Consider the following 14,562-nt stretch of genomic DNA (forward strand, 5'->3'; position numbering starts at 1 on the left):
AAATACACATACATGCGAGTAGAACTCTGCACATGATACCAGCAAATCCACAGATGCCCGGAATCCCGCTAATTAGAGCACCACTCGGTTAGAGGAAAATGACTGGTGAGGAAGCATCCACGCCATCACCAGCAAATCCACAGATGCCCTGAATCCCGCTAATCAGAGCACCACTCGGTTAGAGGAAAATGACTGGTGAGGAAGCATCCACGCCATTGCACAGACAAAGCCCAGCTGCTTGGAAGGCAGAGCCCAGGTCAACGGAGGGGATGCGGGGCAGGATCCCCTTCAAACAAGAACACTAAGACTCAAATGGAGGTTCATGCCATCACCCCAGACAGAATAAGCCTGAAAGCCCCCAAAACAGGGCCCAGAAGGGGACACATCTGAGAGAAATGATTACTTTCCACGGAAAGACTCGTCCATGCTTTGAGTCAGCAAGTGCGGGCTGACTATGTGACCCCTGCACCGCGGCCACGCGTGGAAGGTGCCACGGAGGGCAGGACACTGGCCCTGCCCTCAGGAACAGAATCGCAGGGGACAGCAGATCCAAACACAGCAGGTGGAAAATGACTATATTTCAGAGCCCCCCGCCCAGACCACGCAGACCAACATTGATCAAAATGCACCCATGAGCTCGACTTCCAGCAGAAGACAGCACTAACTGCCATCACTGGAAAGCAGAAGAACACCAGAGAGAAATACGCTGTGTTAGCTGCCATGAGACGGAACAAAAGGGCAGCTCAGGCCTGCAGGGGCTGCTGAGGGCCATCACGAGCCAGCATCCAACCTGCTTCATCCCGAAGCAATTTACAGAGCCCAGAACCAGAGCCCGGAGCCACAGCCCTGAGTCAGCATGCAAGGAAATGAAGTCAAAGAGGTCGCGTGTTTCAGAGCCGAAGCTGCCACAGTCTAGAAAAGCACCACAAGTCTGAAACTACGCTTGCTGTCACACACGGCAAGCCCCTTCTTTGTTAAAACACTGAAGAGGAGCGGCACCAGGGTGGTGCGGTCGGCTCAGCGTCCACCTCTTGGTTTCAGCTCAGGTCGAGGTCTTGGGATCGTAAGATCGAGCCCCACGTTGGGCTCCACGCTCAGCTCGGAGTCTGCTTGAGATTCCCTCTCCCCTCCCCCTGCTTACACGCATGCACTCTCCAAAATAAGTAAATGAAAATAAAAAACTGAAGAGAATTACTCTTACAAAAAAAACCCAAACTGAATCTTTAAAAATTACAGTGAAATCTCAAAAACATTGAATCTAAGATCGTTTTAGTACTTTATTAGGTTACTATTTAGTACTTTATTAGGTTAAAATAATAATAAATTTAATTTTTATTATTAGTTAATTAATTTAAATTCTATTTATTTAAATTTATTATTTATTAATTTTATTTTATAATTATTTTATAAATAAAATAATATTTTATAAATATTTTATAAATAAAATAATAACCTTAATTCTGGCCATTTTGGTGACAGATATGTGTCCGTAATGCTGGTCTTATGATGCAGGGAATGATCAAATGACCTTCTTAAATCTAGTCATGGTGAGAGTTTTGAGGTGTTGCAATGACATCATTATTACAAGATCAAATTTTAGGTGTAATAGGTCATAAAGCATCTGCATGTATTGTACCATGGTTCATCTTCATAACACAACGAAGGAAACCCAAAGTCAGGATGGATAATATTATTGCTACTTAGAAGATAAAGACCCTGAGGACCAGAGAGGTTAAGTGACTTGGTCATGGTCACAAAGCTCCTAGAAGAAGCACCCAGACTCCCAGCCTGGCTCTCTTTCTGCTATGGTGACACAGGGACCTGGCAACACAGGTAAGATACTTATATATGGGATTGAAGGCAGAGCACAGGTCACGTTATTATCACTCTATGCCCTGTTCTCAGAAGAAAAGCCATGGTACGCGCCTGACACCGCCGTCTTCCCCCACCTCGCCGTTCAGTGAGCCAACCCAGGGCGCAGCAAGTGGAGATGTCGGGGAGCCTGGCTCTCGGTGGGGAAGGTCCCGGGAAGCGCTGTGGAAGTTCCATGAAGGGCGGCACCCCAGGCCTCCCTGTGCTCGCTGCGTACGGAGCATTCCCTTGGGCGATTCAAAATTGTCTTCATGTGTTTATTAGTCCAAGCAAGGAAATGCTCCCTCCGGTGAACGTCCAGCCCGGTTCCCCATCAGAACTTCGCCCACCACGAGCCATGCCCCAGGCAAGTGTAAGGCACAGCCAGAAGGTGAGCAGGCGGAACAGTGCAGGTGCTTTCAGCACCTTCAGCAGCACCTTCAGCACCTTTCAGCAGCAGAGATGGGGGGGGGGGCTGAACCTCCTACCGGACGCAGTCTCCCCACAGAAACGGCCTCTTTTTAATTTTTTTTAAATTTTTTAAATTTATTTATATGACAGAGGTCACAAGTAGGCAGAGAGAGAGGGGGAGGCAGGCTCCCCACTAGGCAGAGAGCCCAATGTGGGGCTCAATCCCAAGACCCCGGGATCATGACCTGAGCTGAAGGCAGAGGCTTTAACCCACTGAGCCACTCAGGCGCACTAGAAACGGCCTCTTTACTGCGAGCTGCCGCCCGCCCCATCGCTAGGATGACAAACTAGGAAACCAGCGACCCCCCATGTCCTTCCTCACACAGCAGATCACCTCCTCCGCGTCCGGCAGATCACTTTACAGACACAAAGAAAGTCAGAGCAAAAAGGAGGCAGAGCCCCACTTCTTCCGTCTGTACTAACTAAACACCTACTTCCCCGCTCCATCTCGCACCCCCGGACCGCAGAGGTGCAGCGTGCGGCAGAGAAGCACCAAAGCTCTCGAGCTGCTCGCGGAAAGCTGGGCCACAGCACCGCTCCTGGGGACGAGCGGCCGCACCACACACGGCCACTGGTGCATTCGCTCACACCCTCACTCCTGCGTGTGCAAGGCTGACCTTTCAGCCCCACCAAGGGGCTGCCACCTGTCTCTCACCCACTCTGCATCGCCCTGCCTGCCCCTCTGGAGCCCCTAGGGCAACCCGGCCCCATCGTACAGCGGAAAACTTGCCTCACACTGGAGCAGCGACACAGAAGCCACCAGCTAGCCTCCTGCAGACGTCGCCACCTGCCCACCTGCCCAGAGAAGGAGACATTCCTGCCCACCTGCCCAGAGAAAGGGGCACCGCAGCCCTCCTGCGCGGTGAAGGGGTTCCCTTGCCCTCCTTCCCAGAGAAGGGGGAGCCCCTCCTGCCCGTCTGCAGCACACAACATTGGGCAGCCCTCTCTCTTCCCTGTCCCTCTTTTCTACTCTAATTTCTCCCTCTTAACTGGGAAAATCTAGTCACACACCCACTGGTCCTTTGAAAATGTCTTACCTTGGCTCATTTGCTTCTCAAGCAGCTGCCAGACCTCCATTCTTCCATTCACTGCCACGTGTAATGGTGGCGTAGACAGGGGCAGCCTTCCCTGACCCTGAGCAGTTCCTCCCCTTCTGCTGACCCGGCCGCCCCGCAGCACCGCCTTCCCTGTGGCCCCGGCCCCCCTGACAAGGGACCCCTCTGTCCCCTGGCCCCTGAGGACCCCGTCCATCACCACCTGTTCCCCTTGCTCATACTGTGGCTTTGTGTCCACGGCTCCATCCTGACTCTCCCTGGGCCACACTTCCTCCAAGCACGCCCCCCTCCCACAGGCGTCATCACTGTAACCAGGCCAGTGACCACGCCCACTGGTCAGTAATCAGGTCCGTAGGGGAGCCCGGAGGCTCACTCCCTCAGCCTCACTGCACTGGCCTGAGGCCCCTCCCCAGGCCTGCCTGCCCTTCTGGCTAACAGCCCGACCCCTCCCACCCCTGCCTCCCAGGCAAACCACGTAGGACCCCCTAAGCCTGCATCTCGCCCTCCCCAGCTCCCCTCCAGCAGCGCCACCGCCCCTCCCTGCTCCTTGCTGGAAGGGCATTTCCACAACCGCGCACCCAACCTGCCTGACTCGACTCTTTTCACTCCGGCTCGCCCTCCACCTCCCGACCGCATCAAGTCAAATCGGGACCTCGGGTTTTTGAGCAGTAGGCTGAAGTCTAAATTTCGCTCTTCCAAACTCTAGGGAATCACACAACACAAAAGAGGGAAAGTAAAAGCGGAAACAGAGACCGTCTTCAATGAAGCCAGAAATATCTATAATCCAAACGCACACCATGAAGGAAAGACTCGAAGGCAGAGGTCAGAGCCGAGAGGGGGTGCTGAAGAGGGCCCTGGCAGCGTCCCCCTCCTGTCCCGCAGAGATGGCAGCACCGTGCGCATGGGACGGCGGGACAGGTGCACGGCTGGTGGCAAAAGCCGGAGCAGGCCGGGCAGGCCAGGCATCCGGTCTGGAAGCACTTTGGTCGCCCAGAGTGGAGGGGTGCCGCACCGTGAGCAGTCGGACTGGGCCATCGTCTCTGCCGGGGGACGAATGAGGGCTGCAGATTCCCTCACAAACCAGACCCGGGCTGCAGCAGTTCCCGCCAGCCGGGGGCCCGGCCAGGCCCGACCCCATGTACAAAGCCCACAGCAGCTGGACAGAAAGGCTCGCCCACAAGTGACCAGGATCAGAGGAGCCCAGGAGCCCTGCAAGGTGCCACCAGGAAGGACAGCGAGGCAGAACGGCGGGAAAAGCCCTCAGAAGACACACACACGCCAACCACATGCTGCCACAGGAGAGCCAAAGCTCATGCTGTACACACAGCCAGGCCTGTACGACCCAACAGAGCAGTCCTTCTCCAACAGTGAGAGAGGAAAAAAGGAAGAGAAAAGTACAAGGGGGAAACCAAGGCACAGCTTGGAGAAGACAAGGCATGACAATCTCAGCTGAGGTTTGGGCTCACGGAGCTCACCGAGGGAAGCGTGGAGCCACCGCAGGAAGGACACTCGGACGGACCCTCTAACAGCAGGCGATGCGGGCGGGGCTGAGAAAGACCCCAGAAAGTTTCAGGTGACAAAGGACATCAAGTACAAAACCGTACAATACCCAGAAAACAGTAAAACCAAGAAGTCAGAGCTCAGAAGGAGATTCACGGTCTCGATGCTCGCGTTACAAAAACAGAATGACATCCAATAAAGTAGGCCAGAGACTGGGGAGTCTTGGAAGAACACCGAAGGCTGCTCTCCTGGCTTCCGCTCTGTACCTGGGCCTCCGGGAGGGAGGGCTGCTGGGCTGGTTGATTCCTTCCCCGCCACATTGCAGCGCACACAGTAACGTCTGGCACACCATAGACCAGAAGTACTGGTCGACCGAAGAAATGAATGCATTTCCTAGGAAAGCACAAACGACCAAACCTAACCTCAAAAGAAAGGAAGAAATGAGAACAGCTAGTGACCACAGATCCAAAAGCCAGTGTTGGGAGAGTGCCCAAGGCTCAGAAATAGGCAAGGCAGACACGGTCAGGCCACTTCAATGGGACGGGATGGTCACTCAGTGGGTCTGCTGGAGGACCAGTGGCCCCTGCAACCAGAGAAGGTCATCTTTTCCTTTTTTGAAAGATTTATTTATTTATTTGAGACAGAGAAAGGGGCAGAGAGAGAGACTCTCAAGCAGACTCAGTTTAGCGCGAAGTCCGACGCGGGGCCCTATCCCGTGACCCTGAGATCATGACCTGAGCTGAAACCAAGAGTCAGACACACAACCAACTGAGCCACCCACGCACCCCGAGAAGGTCTTTTTAATGCCGAAAGTCTCAAAGAAATAAGTGTGCAGGAGAGAAATAATCTTGTTTGTTGAGACTTTTGAATAGTCATAAAGAACTACGGTTCTGCTAATCAAGAAGTACAGATTAAACTCAAACTGGGAAGGCTGATTTCTCCCGCTCAGGACACTGAGTGTGTGTGTAAGGCATCAGAAGTCTCATTCATACTATTTCAAATTCAGACAATGCTGGAGAAACATCCATAACAAAAATCACAATCATAATTAGCATAACATACATAATATTCAAAAACACAAATCCATAAAATGTAACTATAAGATGGCTTTGTGGTAAAATGTGTCACTGTTAAACGGTGTGGTCTTTGTGCCTAGTGGGGGAGCAGTCAGTCCAGTGACCATCTGACCACGGTTACTGGACATCCTGTAAAATGACTCTCTTCTGTTTCAGGAAAAAGCCGTAAACTCCAGCGTGGACACAGTGGTATAGTCCTTGTCTTGTTATTGTAAACAGACTCCAGTCATCATCTCGCAAAGCAAGTACGACAGGGACAGCATGTCGGGCCAGGATTGTCTAGACTAGTAAGAGAAACACAGGACAAAAGGACGCAAGACAAGGAACTGGGACACCCAGCAGAGAAACCGCAGGAGCACCAGCACACGGCCAGCAAGCACACCATTAACTAGGAAAGTCAGGACATGCAAATACAAAAATAAGGCATTAAACTTAAAATTCCGGGTGCCTGGGTGGCTCAGTCATTTAAGCATCCACCTTCAGCTCAGGTCATGATCTCCGTGTCTGGGATTGAGTCCCGCATTGGGCTCCCTGCTCGGCGGGAAGCCTGTTTCACCCCCTGGCTGCTGCTCCCCCTGCTTGTGCTTTCCCTCTCTGTGACAAAAATATAAAAAACTAATAATAATAAAATCTTTATGAATGAATGGTAAAGAGAAGAAACAATTCTAAGTTGAATGTAGTTGTTGTCAGGGAATCAGGTAAGATGGAAAAGGTTAACTACAGGGAATCATAAGATGCAGATAAGATGGAAAAGGTTACCAACAGGGAATCAGATAAGATGCAGGTAAGATCCTGCAGATCTTAATCAGATTTGAATTACTTGGATTTTCTTTTTACTTTTAAATGCACAAAAATGAAAAGAACTAGGGGCCCCTGGGTGGCTCGGTTGGTTAAGCAACTGCCTTCGGCTCAGGTCATGATCCCAGAGTACCAGGATCGAGTCCTGCATCAAGCTCCCACCTCCATGGGGAGTCTGCTTCTCCCTCTGACCTTCTCCTCTCTCATGCTCTTTCTCACTGTCTCTCTCTGAAATAAATAAATAAAATCAAAAATAAAATGAACTAAAATCATAAACACATGTCAAAAGTTGCTTTCTATGAGCTAAAAGATGTCAATCACATACCATAATGTTCCATACACAAACATGCCTCGCATTTTTATTTTAATGACCCCTGTATGGTGCTCTTCTGCCTTTATTGACATAGAAGGAACTTATTTTATCCTCGAGTCTCATTACCTCAATTGTTGGTCAACAATCAGATCCTCATCTTCTTTTATTGTTTTTAAAGATTTTATTTAAGACAGAGAGAAAGCATGGGCACACACACAAGCAGGGGGAGCAGCAGGCAGAAGAAGGGGGAGAAGCAGCTCCCCACTGCACAGGGAGCCCAATGCGGGTCTGGATCCCAGGACCCTGAGACCATGACCTGAGCCAAAGGCAGGCGCTTCCCCGACTGAGCCACCCAGGAACCTCCAGAGCCCTACCCTCTGAAGTAAAGTGCTCTCCACAGTGATCTGAACGTCACTGATAACCAAAAACCTCCACTGTGACTTCCAGTTCTTTTTATGTTTACTGTAGTACGGATTCTGCAGATTGGAGAATGTCATGGCCCACATACTGTCCAAAGTAAAGAAGCATAAAAATCTGCTACTTCTTTTAAGATAAAGGAGAAATTCAGATAAAACATTTGATGCCCGAGGCAAGGATCCACTCCTTGATGCTAATCCCAGGAAATAACATTTGTTATCTCAAAGATCCAACACTGAAGATCAAAACCTCTGTTATTTAGGCCATTTCTAAGGAGCTAAAGAAGTGATTAGGGCCACTGGAATCAGATGCACACTTCAGGAAGTATGAGGTCAGGGACCCCCAGCCTCCCCACAGGCTCCCTCCACATGTGGCCACACACGCACCTTCTCCAGGGGAAAGCAGTGCAACTTTGTAGTTAAGGGGCTTTGAAGTTGGCTTGGGTTTAAAGCCTCTCTAGGTTAGAATCCCAAGTTTATCACTTGCTGGCTAGGTGGGCGTGGCCCACAGAACCGCACCTCTAAGTAGGACTGTGAGAGGCGTGAAGCACAGTCTTCAGCTGCGCACAGGATTGCTCTCAGAAGCTGATAGTTAAGGGGCGCCTGGGGGGCTCAGTGGGTTAAGCCTCTGGCTTCGGCTCAGGTCATGGTCTCAGGGTCCTGGGATCGAGCCCCACATAGGGCTCTCTGCTCAGTGGGGAGCCTGCTTCCTCCTCTCTCTCTGCCTGCCTCTCTGCCTGCCTCTCTGCCTACTTGTGATCTCTGTCTGTCAAATAAATAAAATCTTTTAAAAAAGAAGAAGAAGAAGAAGAAGAAGAAGCAGCTGCTAGTTAAGGCACTCTTGGGTGACTGAGCCTGCGGCCAAACGCTAAACACAGCTCATTCCTCATAGGACACTTTGATACTGCCTTGTATGGATTTATCTGTAAGAATTTTGTCTTACGACAATAATTAGAACATTTCCTGAGCGTGTATTACGTGCCAGGCAATGTTCTAAGTGCTTGAATTAAATGTATTAACTCGTTTAATTTTCCTAACAGCCACAGGGGATCCAAGCTCGTTTTCCTGGAACCGAAGGTTCCAAGGTAAGTGTTGGAGACGGGATGTAAAGATTTTATTTATTTATTTATTTATTTATTGCACAAGCAAGCAGGGCAAGGGAAGAGGGAAAGGGAGACTGAGAGACAGAGAGAGTGTGTCTCCAGCAGGCTCCTGGCTGAGTGGGGAGCCCCAGGCGGGGCTGGATCCCAGGACCCTGAGATCATGACCTGAGCCGAAATCAAGAGTGGGACACTCAACCAAGTGAGCCCTCCGGACGCCCCTGGAGCCAGGATTTAAACTTCAGGAGCTGTGGTGTGCCAGGCTTTTAACTGTTTTAACTAACACGGCTGCTGCTCTCACTGTAAGCTTCTTGAAACCAAAGAGATTTATATTTCTTAGTTTTGTCTTTTTTTTTAAGACGCTTATGTATTCATTTGAGAGAAGAGAGAGAGCATGAGCGGTGGGAAGGGGCAGAGGGAGAGGGACAAACGGACTCCCGCTGGGCAGGGAGCCCTAGGCAGGGGCTTCACCCAGGACCCTGAGACCAAGACCTGAGCGGGAGGCAGACGCTTCACGGCCTGAACCACCCAGGGGCCCCCATTATCTATACTGTTAACACACGATTGTGTTATCAAGTACTTCATAAGGCAGTGATCGGTGTCTTGTCTCTGCATCTGTCCCCGAGTGCCTTAAGGTTCCCAAAGCCATCTGAAGAGGTGACGCCAGCGCAGGGCTGCCAGGACTGCACAGTGCGACCTCGCGGCCCTTCCAGATCCGCCGACCCCGGCCCCTCCCTTCTCCGCTCGACCCACAGACGTCCCGGCTGTCCGCGAAACTGCCCGCGCACCGCCTCACCGCTCCCTCGCGGGGGACCCCTCCGTTTCGGCCCGGCCACACCGACTACTACGGACGGTCACGGTGAGCAGCGGCGCCGAGCGCGGGCACTGGGTGGAGGGCAGTGAAGAGCTTCCCGCTGACCTCGGCACCTCCCCCCACCCCGGAACACCGGCGGACGCGGCGCCCGCCCCAGAGCTGCGCGCTGCAGGGAACCGCACACGGCGCGGGGGCGGGGGGTCCCGCGCGGGGCGCGGTGCGGATCAGCCCCCAGCGACACCCAGGGCTGCGGGAGGGAAGGCGGCGGGGCCCCAGCCCGGCGGTCGTGGGCCCCGGCGCTGCGCCCACCCTGCGTCCCGCAGGACCCTGGGCCTTCCCGGACAACCGAGTCCTTTCAAGGCGCTCCCCGCAGCCCGCCGGCCCTCAGCGGCACAAGGGGGCCGGGGCCGCGCCAGCCTCGCTCTGCAAACAGCGCGGCGCCGGGGGCTCTCTGGGACGCACCTGGAACTCCAGCCCGTAGATGACGGGAGCGTCGTCCTCCATGCTGCGGCCGCTCACCCGCCTCAGGCCTGTGCTTACAGCGGGCGCGCCTCGGGCTCAGCTCCCATTCATTCCCTCCCGTCCAGGAGGCCCAAACTGGAGGCCTTCTGGGCCCACCTCGGCTCCCGTAGGACTTACTTCCTGTATTTTCCTGATGCGTCATCAATACGCTCCTCTCCGGCTGCCAATGGAAACGGCTCGAGGCTCTTGCGCATGCTCACTTGACTCCATACGGGTTCTCAACCCTTCTGGCCTCAGGAGGCGGACCCGGCGGGGAGGAGCCTGGGCCGGAGCCAGATCTCCGGGCGCGGAGGAGGGGGGGTTGGTCGGTAGGGCGAGAGCCGGCTCGGCTGGTGGGCAGGCGTCCCTCAGACCTCCCCCGCTTGGAGCCCTCCCCGCTCGGTTCTCCCAGAGACAATCGCTCACCTGGACCTGTGCCGGGTGGTTGGTTATCATTAGTGCCCAGCAGGGCGCAGGGACAGACGCTTTACAGGCTCTGCCTTGAAGTTCTTGGCTCTAACCCTGCGCCTGAGGTCGCATTCTTCCATCTTAGAGATGAGAGGCTGCCAAACTGACGGTGGACGCACCGAGGTAATGAGTTGGGGACGTGTGCCTGGTCTGTGGACTCACCAGGGCGCTGCCTGGGATCCCTGTCAGTGGCCGCGCTCACTCAGGCCATAGGCAGCCCCACTCTGGGGGTCGGGGTGGGGGCGCGGAGATAAGCAGTGCCAGTGCTGCGCCAGGGAGGGACCTGCTCCGCGGGCAGCATCTGACCAGCATTTGACTCTGAATGGGAACCTTCTGGGAAGACCCTGGGTTCCCTGGGGATGTCCAGAGATGGTCCTGGAGGACACTGCTCAGACAACATTCCTTGACTAGGCCTGCCTTGACCATGTCCTCAACAGACAGAAGGGAAACTGCGTGGAATCCCAAAATGCCATAGAACCCCCTTCACTAAGCTGGGTTCCTCTGCTTTCCAGGACCACACACCTCTCCCAACTATTTAACTTCCAAGTTCATGGCAAATGGCCAGGTTTGGAACAGGTGTATGAAAAGGTGCCCAACATCTCTGATCAACAGGGAAACACAAACCCAAACCACAATGAGCTGTCACCTCACATCTGTAAGGATCACTAGTACCAAAAAGTCAAAAGACGGCAAGTGTTGGCAGGAAGCGGAGAAAAGGGAAACTTCTACACTGTCGGTAGGCATGTAAACTGGTGCAGCCACTCTGGAAAACACTAGGGAGGTTCCTCAAAAAGTTAAAAATGGAACTACCATATGTTCCAGCAATCCCATTTCCGGGAGTCAAATGAGATAGAATCACCACGTCAAAGAGACATCTGTGCTCTGATGTTCACTGCAGCCTTAATTACAGCAACCAAGACAAAGAAACAACCTCATTGTCCATAGACAGATGAATGCATACAATGTGGCACACATGGGTGCCCCCTGCAACGCACGCATGCACAATGGAATGTTATTTAGCCTTAAAAATGAAATCCTATCATTTGCTAAACATGGATGAATCTGGAGGACATTCTGGTAAATGAAATAAGCCAAACACAGAAAGACAAATACTGCATGAGTACACACCTACATTTGAAATATGGGGGGTTGAGGGGGTGGGAAACAGCCTTTGAACTCATTGTAGGAGTAGAATGGTGCTTACCAGAGGCTGAGTGGTATGGGGAAAGCAGCGAGTGATCAAAGGATACAACTTTTCAATTATAAAGCAAATAAATTCTGGAGACCTGATGTACAGAACGATGATTACAGATGATTACAGTTAATAATAAAATACCCTATACATGAGACTTTCGAGAGTAGATCTCAAATGTTTTCATCACACATCCACAAAAAAAGTGACAGATTGGGATAATGGATGTGTTCATTTGATCGGTTGCAGTTCTCATTTCACAATGTACACGTGTCAAGACACTATGTTGTAGGCATTGAATAGGTACTATGTTGTCAAAAACTAAAAGTGTAATCACGTATGAAAAGAAGACAGAAATGGTTTTTCTCCGTTGTATCCTAGTGCCTAGTGCCCTGCCTGGCACAGTTAACATTCAACAGATATCCCTCAAACAAATAAGGAGCCCTCAATAATTGCAGTAAAAAAATCAAGGTAGCAGAGGCCCAGGTTGCAGGATCCTATTTACTGTGTCTGATCGCCTGAGACTACGCTGCGGAGCTAAGAGAAAGCAGTCTTCGCACGGCCGGATTAAATACACCCACGTAGGACTGATATTATCACTGCCATCTTTATAATTAATGTTACACAGGTACTAGGGATACACAGCAGGAAAAACTGATAAGCATAAAGAAAAATTTCTAAAAATAAGTATTTCTTGGGTGCTCTGGCCAGGAATAAAAATAAAAAGAAAGGGCCTAGCGTCCTCTCTCTCACCGGCCCTTCGCCCCAGATCCCAGTAGTCTGAGAATCAAACTAATTTCCTTCCCCACCCCCAGGGATGACGTAACTGCCCCCGCCCATTCCCCGCCCCCCCGTATCGCCCGGCTCACGGTCCTGCCCACCGCAGCAGGAACCGGAAATGCGCTGGGCGGCCGTCCTGCACTGCGCATGCTCATGCGCATGCCCTGGAAGCGGCACGGAGAGCGCGCGCAGGCGCTAAACGCCGCAGGAGGTACCGGGTCCAGTCCCTACTTCTGCTCTGCGTCCGCCCTCTTCCCGGTCTCCGGTCGCGGCGGCAGCTGACTGCCTCCGCAGTCCCCAGGGCAGGTGGCAGGTGAGACTCAGGGCCAGGAATGTGGGGAGGAGGTCGGGTCGTCCCCAAGCGCAGCCCCGCGGCCCTGAGCCCGGCCGCTCGGGAAGCTCCTCCACGGGAGGGGGCGGGGGCTCCCCGTCGGCGGCCTGTCCGCTCGCCGCCGCTGCCGCGGGGCCGGAGTGTCTCCTCTCCCGGTGTCCGCCCTGGGGCCGCTCCTCCGCGGGGCGCCGCTCCGTGACGCCTCGTCCCGGGGGGTCTCCTGCAGGTCCCGGCTGTGGCACTCGGGGAGCGCGTGGCCGGGGCAAGCGCCTGAGTCCGCAGTCGGCTCTTCCGTGGACGGACGGACCCGCCGGCCGACCGCGGTGCGGGGGTACGTGCGCGGCCCGCTGTCGCTCCGCAGCTGCTCCCTCCCAGAGCCGCGGGCGGGCGGACACGGAAAGGGGTGCTTTCAGGGGACGCACGGGGCTGCGGCGTGTGTGCCTCACGCCTGGGCGTTGAACCCGGCGGGACGCGGCATCCCGTTCCCGGCTTCCGGCGAGAGTTCCGCGCGGTGCGGACGGACAGACCCGGAGCCCGGCCCGCGGCGGTGGGTTTGGGACAGGGCGGGGGACGGCTCGGGGCAGCGGCTTCCAGCGGCGCGTCGGCACGGGGCCTCGCCGTTGCGCTCGCAGTGGCCGCGCTGCCGTGTGGACGGCTCGGTGCCGCGTCCGGGTGCCCCGCGCCCTGTTGCCTGTTCATTCCCCGGGACCCCGTGGACGGACGGAGAGATTAAGTCATTTTGCAGAGGTCGCGGAGTAGTCAGGCTAAGGCTCAAGCAGCTCTTCAGAGCTTGCGTCCGGTGCTCCGGCCTCAGCCCTACTGCCCCGGGTGGTCTGTCCCAGCAGCCTGACAGGGGAGCAAGGGCAGAAACCTGTGTCAGGTCCCCCCGCGTCCGAAATTGACAGAACGCCCTTTGCCAGGTCGTCTGGTCTCTGCTGCAGCGGGTGATGACGGTACCGGTAAGTGGCCCTGCGCCGGAGGAAGACCGCGCGGAGAATGCCTGATCCGCGTGGTGTTCCTTACACCGGGCTTTGTAGGTGTGGCAGCGCACGCATCTGTGTTCGCGGAAATAGGGTTTACGTTACCGCTCTCTGGGGAAGGACTTGTGATTCCAGCATCCTGTCCGGAAAGGGAACCTGAACTACTGCGGTTTTCACTGTTGTTACTGGGTTGTTCCTAATGAAACTTCACTTCTCAAATAATCGCTGAAAAGTTAGTACTTAAAAAAATCGTAAGGGGCGCCTGGGTGGCTCAGTGGGTTAAAGCCTCTGCCTTCAGCTCGGGTCATGATCTCAGGGTCCTGGGATCCAGGCTGCATCGGGCTGTGCTCCGCAGGGAGCCTGCTTCCTCCTCTCTCTGCCTGCCTCTCTGCCTAGTTGTGATTTCTCTCTGTCAAATAAATAAAATATTAAAAAAAAAAATCGTAAGGTGGGGCGCCTGGGAGGCTCAGTCAGTTAAGCCTCTGCCTTCGGCTCAGGTCATGATCCCAGGGTCCTGGGATGGAGCCCCGCATCCCCTTCTCTGCTCCGCAGGGAGCCTGCTTCCTCCTCTCTCTCTGCTTGCCTCTGTCTACTTGTGATCTCTGTCAAATAAGTAAGTAAAATCCTAAAAAAAAAAAAAAAAAGAAAGAAAGAAAGAAAGGAAAAGCTTACAGTGAGAGCAGCAGCGGTGTTAGTTACTAAAAGCCTGGCACCACCACAGCTCCTGAAGTTTAAATCCTGGCTCCAGGCACGTCTGGAGGGCTCAGTTGGTTGAGTGTCCTACTCTTGATTTCGGCTCAGGTCATGATCTCAGGGTTGTAGGATCAAGCCCCAAATCAGGCTTCACACTGGTCATGGGTCCTGCTTGAGATTTTCTCTCTCCTTCTCCCTCTGCTCCCTCCACCTTGTTCGTGTG

General features: G+C 53.7%; 2 protein-coding genes across 6 annotated transcripts in view; one reads left to right on the plus strand and one right to left on the minus strand.

The window, feature by feature from the left end:
• EIPR1 (EARP complex and GARP complex interacting protein 1) overlaps positions 1 to 10,020 on the minus strand; it is a 123,586-nt gene extending 113,566 nt beyond the window's left edge. For both annotated transcript variants that reach the window (XM_045979272.1, XM_045979271.1), the window contains exon 1: positions 9,857 to 10,020. In XM_045979272.1, the coding sequence (XP_045835228.1) occupies positions 9,857 to 9,898 (42 nt within the window). In that variant the 5' untranslated portion in view covers positions 9,899 to 10,020. The remainder of the gene's footprint in view (positions 1 to 9,856) is intronic.
• A 2,396-nt stretch (positions 10,021 to 12,416) lies between these two features.
• TRAPPC12 (trafficking protein particle complex subunit 12) overlaps positions 12,417 to 14,562 on the plus strand; it is an 82,698-nt gene continuing 80,552 nt past the window's right edge. Inside the window, exons 1-3 of one of the 4 annotated variants that reach the window (XR_006815064.1) lie at positions 12,417 to 12,648; positions 12,893 to 12,997; positions 13,587 to 13,625. Coding sequence is in view for 1 of the 4 variants with exons in the window: in XM_045979055.1 (XP_045835011.1) it covers positions 13,614 to 13,625 (12 nt within the window). In the remaining 3 variants the exon portion in view is untranslated. The remainder of the gene's footprint in view (positions 12,649 to 12,892; positions 12,998 to 13,586; positions 13,626 to 14,562) is intronic. The other 3 variants (XM_045979055.1, XM_045979057.1, XM_045979056.1) reach the window with 3 other exon arrangements.

The sequence above is a fragment of the Meles meles genome, chromosome 15 (assembly GCF_922984935.1).
Source record: "Meles meles chromosome 15, mMelMel3.1 paternal haplotype, whole genome shotgun sequence".
Lineage (NCBI taxonomy): Eukaryota > Metazoa > Chordata > Mammalia > Carnivora > Mustelidae > Meles > Meles meles.